The 15465-nt window shown below is 33.5% G+C and overlaps 3 protein-coding genes across 7 annotated transcripts in view; 2 read left to right on the top strand and 1 right to left on the bottom strand.

Moving 5' to 3' along the window:
* The first annotated feature begins 755 nt into the window (after positions 1-755).
* On the top strand, positions 756-8691 carry LOC125049218 (tyramine beta-hydroxylase). Its single transcript, XM_047648368.1, has 11 exons — positions 756-938; positions 1636-1859; positions 3112-3252; positions 3733-3996; positions 4397-4546; positions 4782-4914; positions 5589-5755; positions 6304-6486; positions 7348-7535; positions 8035-8191; positions 8490-8691. Exons 1-11 carry the CDS (start codon positions 863-865, stop codon positions 8565-8567), a joined length of 1761 nt encoding a protein of 586 aa, XP_047504324.1. The 5' UTR covers positions 756-862; the 3' UTR covers positions 8568-8691.
* A 1287-nt stretch (positions 8692-9978) lies between these two features.
* Positions 9979-11488, top strand: LOC125048676 (cold shock domain-containing protein CG9705). Its single transcript, XM_047647486.1, has 3 exons — positions 9979-10216; positions 10287-10409; positions 10538-11488. The coding sequence occupies exons 1-3, from the start codon at positions 10110-10112 to the stop codon at positions 10689-10691; spliced, it is 384 nt and encodes a 127-aa protein (XP_047503442.1). The 5' UTR covers positions 9979-10109; the 3' UTR covers positions 10692-11488.
* A 557-nt stretch (positions 11489-12045) lies between these two features.
* Positions 12046-15465, bottom strand: part of LOC125048675 (huntingtin-interacting protein 1-like) — a 37535-nt gene continuing 34115 nt past the window's right edge. For all 5 annotated transcript variants that reach the window (XM_047647483.1, XM_047647482.1, XM_047647481.1 and 2 more), the window contains 3 exons: positions 14895-15124; positions 13238-13395; positions 12046-12663 (listed from right to left, as the gene is read on the bottom strand). In XM_047647483.1, coding sequence (XP_047503439.1) covers positions 12634-12663; positions 13238-13395; positions 14895-15124 — 418 coding nt within the window. In that variant the 3' untranslated portion in view covers positions 12046-12633. The remainder of the gene's footprint in view (positions 12664-13237; positions 13396-14894; positions 15125-15465) is intronic.

The raw sequence follows: 15465 nt of genomic DNA, 5'->3' as shown, positions 1-15465 counted from the left end.
TATTGCAACCTATTATCTATTCCTTATACGATCTTTAAACTGTCAATACAATTAATATAAAAAACTAAATAAATAACTATAATGAGGAATAAAATTATTATGTCCGTGATTAGACCTCATCTGCGGTCGCCAGAGGCGCTAACTTCTCAGTAATTTTGCGGGAATTTAATAAAGCGCACCCCAATGAAACTCGCATTCCTACTCGCGCTATGCATTGCTATAATGCGCTGAATTTTAACACGTTCTCCCATTATCAGACTGTACGGGTGACAAAAACATCATTTGATAGAAAAAAGATTAATGGTATTCTCTTTCTGCAGAGAAATAAATAAGAGACTAACCCAGATCATTTCGACTGTTATCACAACTTTTCATATGAAAATATTTATAGTACGTACATAATTAAGTAATCTATCTATATCTTATTTACGAGCTCGATATTTGCTACGCGTTTTCAGTTGTCCACAAGTTAGAAACGAAAAGGAGGAGAAAACAGCAAAAATGTAATAAAATAGAAAATATGTACTTTCAAATTTAAATAATGTTCTACTGTTTAAGTACTGTGCTTACGTTAGCAATATTGTATTCTTAACGATATGTACACAACTACTTATACATTATACTATAATAAAATCTATTTTAAAAACTAGTAAACTATTTTAAGACTTAATTTTATTAAAATAATAAAAGGTTGGTTCGTTTCCTACAGTACAATTGCACGCTATTTATAGTATAGCTTAGTCAGTGGAAGTCAGAATTTTTCTATAGCTTTACTTGCCTCCAGTCGCCGACACCTTCAGTTGTGAAGGAGACCCCAAGCCTTGAACACAATATTTAAATATAATATTATGACTTAAACAAAATGTATATTCAGTGTATACTAATATTTGTATTTTCCATTATTTGTTGTGATTCGTTTACAATTTACAAAAAGTCGGGTAAGTATATTTTTGATACCCCAAATCAAACCGATATCTATCTATCTATTTAACTGATGGCCTTATAGCTTACAAGTGATCTTTTTTACGTTTTAAAAACTATTTACGACCATTTGGGTAAATAATTTTACTGCGAAAAAATAAAGTTTAGTTAACTTTCAACCAATGCATATAAATTGTAATCTATTCTATATACATATATAAAAATGAAACCCATTTTCCGTTGTCACGACATAACATGAAAACGGCTTGACCGATTTGTCTGATTCTTTTTTTATAATATTCCTTGAAGTACGAGGATGGTTCTTACGAAGAGAAAAATTAAAAAAAATTGAGTGAAAAGTAAAAACAACACTTTTCTATATTCCCATACAACATATTCGTAATAATATTTAAAGGCAATATGAACTTTAATACCATATCATAAAGTTCAAGTGTTAGTGGAGGGATTCCGGGAAGGTAAATTTTTATTTTTTGACATAATGTATTTGTTCTATTATCAACTTTCTTTTTTTTATCTTACTAGCTAGACCGGTGTCCCGAATAGCAGAATAAGTATTTAAAAAAAAATAAAGAATCGACTGTTAGGCGGTACGATGTTCGCCAGGCCAGCTAGTATAATATAAAGAAATTACTTCTGGCCTGGCTTCTATTCCGTTTATCATATTCACAATTAAATATATAATCCTTCTATTAGATCATCAAATAGCCGAAAGTGAATCGGTATTGGATCCAAACGGAGATTTATCGATAAAATGGCGAGTTAATTTCTCAAGTAAAAAAATTCACTTCGAAGTTCGGCTTTCTGAAAAAGCTCCGGCGGTGAATTGGTTCGCATTGGGATTCTCAGATCGAGGGAATTTTGAAAATGCTGATTTATGCTTAGTATGGACGGATTATAATGATATTGATCATTTCGAGGTATGTCGGTTGTACTATTAAATGTTTGTTTAGTAATAATCCTGAGGCGCAATACTTAAAAAGATCTTAGCACAAAAGCGGATCTAGCAATTGCGGTCACTAAGCAAAAGTCAATCAAAAAATGCAAAATGTAATTTTCTGTGATACATTTCTCTAGATATTTTTGAAGTGAAAACTTCTTTAGCGGCATTGTACACTTTTTTTGGAATGGGTAAAAAATATTAAACTCGCGTCAGTACACGTGACCTGATCGAAAATTCGTAAGACGAATGGAGAGTAGACAGCGGGCGCGGCGTATTTAATGTAATATAAATTGCCATGTTACGATACTGTCGGAAATGAAATATATAATATTAAAAACATAGGATGTAAAGATGTCATTTAGTACGCGCAACGTCTTCTTTAACGGGGCTCTGTTCAACAGACTGGTTCTGTCCCTTGGTATGGCAAGCCAACCTTGGTTTTCGCCTTAGCTCATATCGCCTAGGCACAAAGAAACCGACTTCTGAAAGAACCCCAGATTGCTCACCAGTACCCGCAAGACTTTAAATAGGTAGTAGTAACTTTAAGTCCCGTGTTGTGTATAATTTATTGTGCCCCATCCCTAAGACATAATCTTGAGTACATTAAGGGATAGTAGGAATAGATTCCATACAGTCTGTAATAAAGAAAACGAGTACTTATTCTGTATGCTCTCCATCATAAGACAGTATTTAGTTCCATACGGAGCCCAAACAGACGAGTTACACTCTAACATACTTCTAACCATTGCGTTACAAGCTTGAGATGGTCTTAATGTTAATAATCGATGTTGCACTTCGAATAAAAATCCCATTCTTTTGTATGCTTTCGTGAAAATTTTCACGTAAATTCAGATGGGCAACTCGTACTTCCACGTCTCTTATTCTATTAGTATAATAGCCAAATTTTAAGAAAATCCACATTAATTGTTATTTTCTGTCTTAAGATATAGGAGCACACATCTGGGGAAACTTGCTAGCTCGCATCGCGCGTTTCATTTGTCAGGAATCAAGAAAGCAAACAGTCTGAGCGTACAAATGAAAGAATAGGTTTCGTAATAAAGTATATAGAGGTTATTTTGAGCAGCGTTGCTTGCTTTAGACCCAAAAAATTTGGTGGCGTGTGTCAGGCACAGAATCACCTTCTTGCTTATTACATTGACAAATGATCATGAAATCGATTCAGAAATCTGAGGCCTGGACCTAAAAAGGTTGTATTTTGATAATTTCAGGATATGCACTCGGACGAAAAAGGAAAACTATTACGTGACGCTAATCAAAACTGCGACGCTTTTCACGTCAACTCTAAAGGTCGTTGTTTAACTTTTGAACGTTATTTTGACACATGCGACGATAACGATTATGTTATTGAGGTACTGTTTTTTTTAAATAATTGAAACTGTTTTCCTTGAAGATGTATTCCCTTCCAATATAGATGAGATATCCGCATATTTCTGGAGGGGGGAATACTAGGTATTATATTGTTAAGTATTAAAAGTAAAACTGTTCGAAATGTAACATCTTTTTCAACTAATGTAATCTGGCAAAAGTGTAATTTCTTTTTCTGCCTGATAATAGCGTAACATCAAATAACAATGTTTTTTTAATAATCCTTCCTTAACTCAAACTTAAAACTTTCGTTTTCACATACTACATAAGTGTCTATTTCAAGTACGAATATAATAGTTTTTATTCTTTGAAATTTAAATAAAGTGTATTCGTCCGATGTTCATGCTTTATCAGAGGATGAATAAATCTTACGACAACATTGATATTCATCTCTCTGTCTTAGCTCAAGGGGTAATAAGATAATTTGTCACAAGCTTAAAAAACACCGCCATTTTATATTTCAGGATGGTACAGTACATATCATCTGGGCCCGTGGTACAGATAAGCTTTTCTCAGCGAAAGGCTTATGTCTGAATTGCACCTTCCCTCACGACCACGGTTTCATACGTGTTCGACTGCTAACTCCAACTGGAATATCTCAAGACAAAGCTGAAGAACTCTCCATCACGAACAAGAACCTCAAAGTACCGAGTTCTGATACGACGTATTGGTGCAAAGTTGTTAAACTTCCAGAATTCGTTACGGAGAAAGTGCATCATATTATCAGGGTAAGGAATGGAAAGGGGCTGTCGAATTTTTTCCAAGACAACAGGCAAGCAGTGATTGACATACCAGTCTGCAGTAACTGTCCTTCCATCTTCTAGCACAACTGTCGCGAAGTGACCTTTCCGACCAAAGAATGAGGCAATAATCTTTTTTCTTTGACTTCTTCCTTTCTTTACCTTAGTTGGCCGATCCTCGAAAGGAAACACCCACTGAGCTGATTGTCTTTTCGGGTTCGTAGCAATATATCCAGCTTTCATCACCTGTGACTATGCCAAATACAGTATTTGAGTCACTACCGTTGAATTTATCTAACATTTGGCGACACCAGTCCATGCGAAGGTGTTTCTGGCCGTCGGTTACAGTATGGGGAATCCATCTGGTACAAAGCTTTCTGAATTTCAGTTCGAGTCTACAATTACAAAAGGCAATGAAGGACTGGTGCATCACATGGAGGTTTTCTACTGTGACGCAGATCCTCAGCAGGAAATACCACTCTATGAAGGCAACTGTTTTGCACCGGATCGACCGGAGACTACTAAAGTGTGCTCAAAGGTATTTATCATATATTTACAAGTAATTGCACTTTTTATAGTATAATAAAATGCAGCGCAGAGCAAAAAATGCGATAATTGCAATTATCTCATTATTACATATTCATTTTGAGATGAAATTTGTAGAATCAACGTTATACTTTCTTAATTGTGTTTGACGAGTTTCAAAGTAAGAATAAAACAATATTTGATAGGTGATACCTGTTTTTATTTTACTTATATTTTAATATCGTAAGGTCAAAGCTGCATGGGCCATGGGAGCACCACCTTTTGTATACCCGAAGGAAGCTGGTCTACCACTTGGTGGAAGAGCTGCAAACAAATACGTCATGCTGGAAGTACATTATAATAACCCGGAAGTCAAAGACGGTGAGTAGATAAACGTGGAATTTCCTATTTATTAAAAAGTATTTTCTAATTCTCTTTGTCTTAGCATAATATATACCTCCAGAATCAACATTTCACCCGACATCCCACTTTTGATCAAATCTCAACCCCTTGACTTTTGTCCTACTGCAAATATTACTTATTTTTCGTTCCAGTCCATTACTGAAAACGAAGTAGGAAGGCCCATCATGTCTTTCTCTTCTAAAGCCAAAGGTAGTGACTGGATTAGTCGGGACATAATCCTTTCTATTGTTGACATATTAATTCCGGTGATAACACACATTTTCATCATCTTGTGTATTTCCTAATGTCTGGAAAAATGCCCAAGTTTCTTCCTTTACCTAAAATCACAAACCCAACATCCTATTCTGATTTTCGTCTTATCTCTGTCCTTTCCTTTCTAAGGTTCATTCAAACTCAAAATATATTTATTCATATACGAGTAGGTAAACAGGTACACTTATGAACGTCAAAAAAGAAGCTAAATTAATTGTAAATTTATATTTACTATTATATTTATATTTAACGAATCATTCATCAGCAATTAACTATCTCCCTTAAGAATACACCCCCTTCTTAATCCTGTTCAAAAGTGAAAATAAATAAATATACTTATAATATCTGGAAATTTATGAATAAATTAAAATTATTTTCAGATTGGATAGACAGCTCCGGTATCACTCTTCATTTGACAGCTAATAGACGACAATATGACGCAGCTATCATGGAGTTAGGCCTTGAATATACGGACAAAATGGCAATCCCGGGTGGGCAAAAAGCCTTCCCCCTCACCGGATATTGTATACCACAGTGTACTGGAGTGGTACATTTTAATTCTATTTGCGTCAAGTAGAAATTTTATTTTTATTTATTTATAAAAGCTTGCCAACGCTCGACACACTGATGCATTGGTACAAGAAAAATAAAATACAAGATTTAATGTGATATCAATTATAGACCAACTAACCAAATAAGAAAAACAATTGATTTCATAGTGTGAGGAGAGCAAGTATGGATTCAAACCTAGCTTTATTTTTATTTTGGTTGTTTTTTGTTTGAGACTTTTGCTAAATAATGTAACATTTTCTCAAATAAAGCTTATAGTATATTTATGAATAAGAGAGAAAGAGTAAAACTTCGCTATTCGATTCCATTCAGGCAAGTGACGTGACTCAATTTCTGATGGTACATTTTCTAATAATATTCATAACTAGAAACAAAAAAACTAGTTTTCAAGATAATCAATCTGATTTAAAGTACACATAACGCACAAAAATAATCCCTTTTTAACATAAAGTATACAGAACTAAATGTTATAATTCATTGGTTAGAAAATTTCATTCATATTAAATTCGCTTAAAACATTTTAAGGGTCTTCCAAAACAAGGTATCGTTGTATTCGGAAGTCAACTTCACACACATTTGACCGGTGTCGCCGTATGGACCAGACATTTCCGCCAGGGAATCGAACTGCCTGTTCTCAATAGAGATGTTCATTATTCAACACATTTTCAGGAGATAAGGATCTTGCATCGGCCTGTAAGGGTTTTGCCGGTAAGCTGTAAATAATAAATTAAAAAAGAGTCAGATCAAAAGCTAAGTCTCGATTCGGGCTCTCAGATTACTAGTCACTTGTAAAAGTGCATTTAATGATTTTTCCGCTGGCTTTGCGTATCAAACCGATCACACCTCAAGAATTTTAAAAGTTATAAGTAATTACTTCAATTTATATAGAACAAGATACACTGTAAAAAAATGTAAATTAAAAAAAAATATATAATAGTGTTTATTTATGTTTACGTAATGTAAACAGATTACGTAGCATATAAGGTTTTTTCCCACCCTGTAGTACGAAAACGCCTGTATACGCCACACACAGTAGTAAATATATAAAACTTAAGTTATATGTTTCTCACTGTAATACCTTTTTTGATATACTCAATCATCAATATCATCAATGATTATACAGCCCCTTGTGGGGCCTTAGCCTCATCAAGTATATTTCGCCATCGCAATCTATTTCGTGCTTGATCGCCCACCAACGCAGCCTCTGCAGTCTACCGAGTTTTCTCCACCAGGTTGTGAGTTCAGCCTTCTGATAAGGAGGGAGCTTGTAGTTTATTGTTTATCAGAATGCCAAATCGTAAAATGACTGCTTTACGACTGATTTGAGCGCGACCGCCGCTGCGAAAACCGCTGTGTGAGTTCGAAATGTGAGTTACAGAATCGCAAGGCTGTAAGGATCTTAGGGTTCTGTCGTCCGCCATTGGGTCCACATGTCCCAACCACTTGAGCCTGTTGCATCTTATGATTTGGATGTTGGCGTTATCAAGGATGTTATTAAGTCCTTCATTGTAGCGAATACGCCAAACATCGTCGTAACATAACTCAATACTTGGATAAATATTCTTCCAGGGTGATTACTTAATGACGACCTGTCTATACAACACAATTGGCAAGGAAAACGCGACGATCGGTGGTCACGCGATAACAAACGAAATGTGCGTAAACTATATGCACTATTACCCAGCTAGCGAACTGGAAGTCTGCAAAAGCGCTATTTCGAACGCCGCTTTAGAAAAATATTTCAAATTTGAAAAAAGGTATACTTTTATTAGAATTAGAATATATATATATTAACTGTAACTGAAGTTCACTTAACCAATGGGTACTTAAATATTATGCAAATAACATTTTAAAGTTGTATGATGGCCCCGAGAGGATATGCAGGATTTGATCAATTCTTTCAAAAATAGAATTTAATTAAGTCATTATATTTTGGCTTATCCAAATAATTTATGACTTTTTGTGTATTAAACCCAATTTTAAAAACACAAAGGGTTTAGTTAAAAAGCATGCTTCAATTTTTAGCTAATTTTCGAGAACCGGTAGAATGAATTATTGTTTGGCAGAAATAGAATCCAGGACATTCGAACTGTGGCAAAAAGGTTACGAAGACAATTGAGACGATAATTATATATGTATCTTAAATTAATAATTATTAAATTATTTCAATGCACATACATATAGTCCGAGCTTACGCGTCATATATTATTGCATTTGTATTTTCAAGAATTTTGAATCTGACTTTACGCATTTTAGATGGAACAACATGCCTATATCGTATAAAGCATCGCCTCGTGCCAACTATTTGTCGATAAAACCATGGACTCCCTTAAGAACGAATACCTTAGACATGTTGTATAGTGAGTCACCTATCTCTATGCAGTGTAATAAATCTGACGGTAATCGTTTCCAGGTATTTATCGCAAATTATGAATTACAAAATAGATAATCCTTTTATGCCTATATTAATAGATTAAATGACGCGTGCCGAGTGCCATATATTACAGAATATTTACCAATAAAACCTTAAAGATAAGAATTTAATGTCATCTGATTCAACTTGATAGCAAAGACATGTTGGCTCTGCTCCGTGTTTAATTTTGGAACTTGCTATGAATGTATGTCATCTATGGCATTAAGAAAATAATACTACCACTGACATTCCTGGAAATGGTAATTTACTGATTTTGCTAAATTTTTCTTTTTTACAGGGTGATTGGGAAGGAATAGATATACCAAAGATCAAACGCCCCTTGAAACCAGTGCTAAGACAATGCCCAAGTTATTAATACATATTTATTTCAAATATAAGGAGATATCAGTTATGACATTGTTACAACATAAATATTTAACAGTATAAATGTAAAACAAAATGATGTGGTTAAGTTGCGTTGCCAAGTAGTAAATAAAATATTACACATATTTAAAATTATTATTTTTTTTACCCTAAAAATGCTTATTACATATTCCTACTTTAATGGGAGAGCTCCTCGCTTGTGACATCTACTACTACTTTAAGCTCGCAGAAGCTTTTACCATCTAAAGAAAGTGTTACCACGTCACACAATAAGCATAAATTTAATATTTACATAAGAAATAACTATTAACTTTATATTTATCATTTTTTTTGTCACCATTATGTTACATGGCAGACTCACGGTTTAGATTGTTGTACTTTTATGGTAGCTACGTGTAAACATTAGAAAGAAAAGAAAGGGAGAAAGGAAATTAACAATACCCTAATCAGTCCCAATAAACTTGTAATATTTTTAGTATTGATTTTATTACGTTAAAGGAAATCAACTAATGAACTAAGTTAAGATTAATTAAAATCTAACTTGAGTTTTATTTAAAGTGGAGAATGTGTTACTGCTTGGGGCGGAGGCTTATGTAGGACCTGCAATCTGTGCAAACCCCACTGCGCTACCAACAGTCGCTCTAGACCAGAGTTCCTCAAACTTTTTTGAATCGTAGACCCCTTGCCATGTTTTTACGTGTTGGGTAGACCCCCTACTTACCTGATATTGATTTCCTGTAAATTTCTAACTGTAGTGAAGTTTAGTGTTAAAAACTTAAAGTAAAAACACATATTAATTTATACATTTATTAATTGAATTTAAATTAAAACTACTCAAAATAAAATTTTGTATCTGTTTGTTTGAAATGTATATGTTATAAGAAATGTATATTTTATGATAGTATGATGTAAGTAAATAGGTACTATCAGTGTATGTGTCGAGATCCACTATCGTGGACCCCCATTTTCATTTCATGTAACCCCAAATTTTTTTTCGCTGACGTAGACCCCTTGTAGGTTGTCATAGACCCCTAGGGGTCGATATAGACCACTTTGGGAATCACTGCTCTAGACCGTTCATCGTTGGATCACCGTGGATCTCTTCATGATTTGTGACGATATACGACACGATATAATGAGTAATGACTTTATAAAACGAAAATCAGATATAGCGCTAAGTCTCGATTCTAAATGTTACCTAAGTAAGGCTATCTAATTATTAATTACCACAGATTTCATTACGATCTTTGTCTTATCGGTCATAGGAAACAGACTTTATTAAAATCGTACAAACCTAAAACCACTACTGTTAAGGCATCTTGACTAAACCCCCTAGACACGTCAAATTTGATAACTTAACCGCAATGGATTTTGACGCATAACCATGACTTTGACAAATTACAATAAGTGTCCTAAATCTAAATATTTAATGTAACATTTCCAGTTTCCACTGAAGTTTAATATTCTGATTTCTGTTTAATATTACTATTTCCGTGGACTGTTCTCCGTCTTTGTAAGCTGTAGACTTATAACAATGTCCCGAGAAGTCGGTTTTAACAATGATGACTCTCCCAATAAGACAAATGCGCATTTGCAGCTTCCAAGTCCGATTATAACTCGCAGAAATCGAACCGCCTCTACGTAAGTTTTACAGATATTATTAGTTGTTTTTTTGGGCTCCTTATAGTTAATTGTATTTTTTATGTTTTAGGTCTGAAAGGGCTTTAGGAAATCCTGTTGAAACTGGAAAAATAAAATCGTTTTGTAGAGAAAGAGGTCATGGATTTGTAACCTCCGTGAGAGGCGGCGATGATATATTTGTACATATTTCTGAGTAAGTGTATTTGGTAGATAAAAAATATAAAACAACTTCCATTTCTCAAAAATGTATGTTTATTTTCCAACTTTTACTTGATTTACAATATTTTAATCATTACAATATCATCAATCATTTACTTTTAGCATTGAAGGTGAATATGTTCCTCTACCGGGAGATGAGGTGATGTATCGACTCTGCCCAATACCACCTAAGTTTGAAAAAAACCAAGCCGTCCATGTCAGGATTGTCCATCTAACACGAGAGAAACATTTAAAGTGGGATGAAGCTTTGCCATAAACAGTCACAAGAAAACCAGCAAAGATGTGTTTTTTTGACATTGGCAATTTGATACTTAATTTTAAACAATATATTATATTACAGTACAGTTTACACTGTTGAATACATTTACATTACATTACATACCTTAAATTTTATACAATAATTGATTATATATCAGGATTTTGTGCATAATTTGAAACTTAAGTACTAATAGCCAATGTACAAGATTGTTTGTAATTCCAGCAGTTAGCATAATTGCATCATTTTTACATAAGCTATACTAGTATTAAGTGATGAGAACTAAGTTCTACTTTAAACAATAGTACATTAAGAGGGTCATGGTAAAGATTGCATTTTACAACAGTATTTATTGTGTAGAGTATGTGGGATATGTGGTGCTAAATTTTTGAAGGTTTTTAACATCTCCGCGATGATTGTGAAGTGAAATAAATGGCTTTACAGTTATTATAGTAAGCTTTACAATCCTTAAAGATTAACCAACACTAATATTATTAGCGGCCTACACCTAGCAGCTTACTTCAGTGTTATAAATTGCAAGTTTGCACAAATATTGTTGTGATATTTAGAGTTTTAGTGCCAATTAATTTGTGGGGTTTGTGTAAGATAGGTAGACATATATTTTTGATGATGTAAATTGTAAACTTTAATTCAAACAGTGCATTTAGTATGATTGTCTTGTTTCAGTTTTATTTTTATCATGTAATTTCAATGATTATTAGGCTTTGAGTTGCCATGCTTCTATATTTACAATGTTAATTAAGTTCATGTGTATGAAATAATAACTGTAAGTATAATTGTGTTTTCTTTTATGAACCCATAGCTCATTCTATTGTTATCTCAAACACAACCAAAGATTTTAGGTAATAATGACAGAAAATATATTTATCGAGTTCAATTATATTAAATGAAAATGGAAATATTCTCTTCAACAGTTATCTAACCCGTAATCTTTAAGAGTGATACCTTTTATAGCTTCTTACATCTTTTGACATGTAAATTATGAATCATTGTTTGATCAACATGAATTCTCAAGGTCTATCAATGATCATTTCCTAAATTGTTACTTGGTAAAGTTGTTTGATCATTATCACTTTGGTGTGACATGATAACCAATCTGCAATTTTACAACGACTAGTAATAAAGAATTTTAATTCTATACATTTATACATACAATAAGAGTTCAGACAGGAAGAGGCCACTTAGTCTTGCTTCTTTTTTTCTTAAAATTATAAAGTACAATCACACAAAAACAAAGACATTTTGAAAGAATTTTCTTTGTATCCATACTATTTAAATGCTAGTACCTATCCTATCCTACTTCAGGTAATAAAGTTTAACAAAAACCACATGATAGATATTAAATAGTTTTATTCATACAGTTGTTATAAAGATTAGGTATAAATACACAAATGGTCTTAGCTTCAAAATCACTCTTGGTATTGTATAAGTCAAATTAAATTTCTAAAAATATGTAAACACAATTTTAGTACTATACTTAAAGCTTATTTAATCCATAACTGGTAAGTCAAATGTTAATTAATATACTTGAATAAAGAATAGGTTTCCAGGTGTTGAATATATGAATTTCTGAAACTGGGGTTTCCGTGAAAATATATTTTACATAAAAATTAATAGGGTAAAGTTTTTAAAGATATACAATTGACTTATAGGTTTTTTCGCATTGCTCTTTCATACTGCAAATATCCGATTAAAAATGTATTGAATATGTTGCAGTCGGTCTTGACTGCAACATGCGGTCTGTCTATGGCCCGCTTAACACTAAATTACAAGTTCCGTCATGGATAATATTAGTTCAAAAGCACGTCATACAATTTCCTTTTACTTTCATTTAATTTAAATGCAAAACCAGAATGTTTTGTCAATAAAATGCTTGAATACATTTTAGAGAGAATTTGGCAAAGTCGCATTTTTGAAATTTCTACTCCTTTCCGTTTTCAATGTTTCCATTCTGTAAACAATTAAACAAATACAATTATAGTTTTATTACTATATACATATTGTGTCCATTTTGGTTGGAAAATTTTAGCTGTTATATTATTAAGTCAAAGAAACAGATGCAATCTGAAACCTAGTTATATAGGGATGTAACGCAACTGGATTATCATTATGATATGGCCACAACAGATCAAAGTAAAATGACCAAAGTACTTGTTACCATGGTCATGCAATAAAAAAAAAGAATCCGGCCAGTATCTTTTGAGACTTCATACCTGGTACTTTTTAATTAATTAGTTACAAACTGTACGGTTCCTGGATCATCGGGGTGATTTAAATAATAGAGGATTTTATTTTTACTCTATATTAACCACTTGCGTACAACAATAGAATATAAGCGAAATAATAAAATGGTGATTGTAACTAATTAATGCAATGTAACAGTTGCAGAAAGTGCCTACGTCTGTCTATACTCTCGGGGCGTAACTCTGACGATTTAGGAAATCGCCGAGTGAGGAAAATGTATGCCAATAATTGTTATGTAATGCCTTGCAAACATTGATAGATATACAAAATAATGTGCTCACCTCTTCCAAATGTGCAAGATGATAATGTCTCTTGCGTAACGCAGCTAATTTAGCTCTTTCCGCGTCTAACGCGCTCTCTAGTTCCAACGCGCGCACTTTGCTCTCCATTTCCAGTCGTCGCGTCGCTGTCAATGTTAAAGCCGATGTGTCTAGGGCCTCTGAAATAAAAATATTCCAAACCTAGATAAGAAATTTTAAAGTAATAGCGTACTTATGGAATATGTTTTGATAATATATTTTCCTAACTGATATATTTAACATAAATTTAATAATTACCGTAGTTTTTGGGAAAATAAACTATTTTTAGAAGACCTATTTTACATTAATAAAATGTTGATTTATATTAATTTTACAGTATATATATATATATATACAGGGTGGCCAAAAAATCGTGGATCAAACGCAAATAGGGGATAGATGAGGTCATCAGCGGCAAATATAATTGGTCTACGGGAGGTCTCTAAGGTCAACCCTTGCAGAGTTATGATTTATTTTGGTTTTTATATGAAAATTGACTTTTTTTACTAATTCTTATTGAAATTCAAAAAAATCTACATCCTGTATCTTTTTCATAATATCCACTAGATTGGTACTGATGAGTTCTTGCATTAGACATACTATTTATAGTTGTTTATTAAGTGTATTGAAGATAATATTAAGTTATACGATGTAAAATTTTTTCAAATCATAACTTTTTGTTTATTTCGGACCCTACTGTGAAAAAAAAATACTCTTCCGAAAAGTGACCCTGTACTACAAATTTTGGCGCATTTAATAGGAATTCTGAAAAGGTATTACACATGGCCATAAGTAGCTCTAATATCTTTCTAGGACGAAAAAACAACAACGATTCGGACTTATGATAGATTATTTACCTACCTGTGACCAGTACTGTGTGGATCAGACTAAATTCAAAAAATTGGACAGATGGCTGGAGGGTTACGTAGAAATTTGATTAGATGGTGCAGATTAAGATTTATGGTTAGAGTAAGGAATTTTGAGCATATTTTATTGTAAAATATTTTGTTTCCTACAAACAACCATTGAGAAATAATTGTTTTAATACAATTATTATTTCACAATCGTTGTTTGTAATTCTTCATAGAAAGATATTAGAGCGACTCATGGCCACGTGTAATACCTTTTCAGAATCCCTATTAAATGCGCCAAAACTTGTAGTATTGGGTCACTTTTCGGTGGAGTAATTTTTTTTCACAGTGGTGTCCAAAGTAAAGAAAAATTTATGATTTGAAAAAAATTTATATCGTATTACTTAATAATATCTTGAATACACTCAATAAACAACTACAAATAGTATGTTTAACGCTAGAACTCATCAGTACCAATCTAGTGGATATTATGAGAAAGATACAGGATGTAGATATTTTCGAATTTTAAGAAGAATTAGTAAAAAAAAGTCAATTTTCATATAAATACCAAAATATATCATAACTCTGCAGGAGTTGACCTTAGAGATCTCCCGTAGAACAATTTTTTGCCGCTGATGACCTCATCTATTTGCGTTTGATCCACGACTTTTTGGCCACCCTGTATATATACCATGACTATTTAGAATATAGTTAGCGGTGAGAGTAATAACATATTTCATTGCTTGGTTACGTAAAGAGTCACGTGTAAGCACCAAAATTTTAAAGACCTTTATCCCTAACGAGCGCGGACGCAGATCGCACAGCGGCAACGACCGCGCCCGTCGCCATGGCAACAGCTCTGGACGCACTCGTCAGTCGAGCGAGAGAAGGCGCTGCGGGAGGAGCTCTTGCGCGTGAGGCGGCCACCAGTTGGGCCGTGCTGCCCGCCACTTCGTGGGCCGCTGCGCTCACGCCTTCCACTTTGCCCGCTGATGCCACTGCCTCATCGGCGCTTGACCTGTGTACGATAGAATATTTAAACAACAGCTTCAAATCACTTTCAAATTTAATTGGCGAACCATCTTTTTTGTTACGTGTTACGAATAAGACCGTATCTATTTCGTTTTGTTGTAAGTTCGAGAATTTAATGGTAAAAGACACACGAGTACTACACACACACAGATACCACGATTGCTGTAAAATTAAAAAAGTCGAGTTACACATATCATTCAGAGTCAAAACCGTTAAAGAAATGATATAGTTTTATTCTGAAAAGCTAGTAATTTTTTCTTAATTTTCTCTGTATCCTATTCTCTCTAAATTTCCGTTTGGTGATATTATATATAGCTGAGCCCAAAA

This window comes from Pieris napi, chromosome 4 (genome assembly GCF_905475465.1).
Source record: "Pieris napi chromosome 4, ilPieNapi1.2, whole genome shotgun sequence".
NCBI lineage: Eukaryota > Metazoa > Arthropoda > Insecta > Lepidoptera > Pieridae > Pieris > Pieris napi.
This window is presented reverse-complemented; position numbering and strand designations above follow the sequence as displayed.

Coding starts and splice junctions, on each gene's coding strand:
- LOC125049218 (XM_047648368.1), top strand. CDS start 863: ATGTATATTCAGTGTATACTAATATTTGTATTTTCCATTATTTGTTGT. Junction 1,860..3,111: donor ATGATATTGATCATTTCGAG/GTATGTCGGTTG, acceptor TGATAATTTCAG/GATATGCACTCGGACGAAAA. Junction 3,253..3,732: donor ATAACGATTATGTTATTGAG/GTACTGTTTTTT, acceptor TTTATATTTCAG/GATGGTACAGTACATATCAT.
- LOC125048676 (XM_047647486.1), top strand. CDS start 10,110: ATGTCCCGAGAAGTCGGTTTTAACAATGATGACTCTCCCAATAAGACA. Junction 10,217..10,286: donor AGAAATCGAACCGCCTCTAC/GTAAGTTTTACA, acceptor TTTATGTTTTAG/GTCTGAAAGGGCTTTAGGAA. Junction 10,410..10,537: donor ATATTTGTACATATTTCTGA/GTAAGTGTATTT, acceptor ATTTACTTTTAG/CATTGAAGGTGAATATGTTC.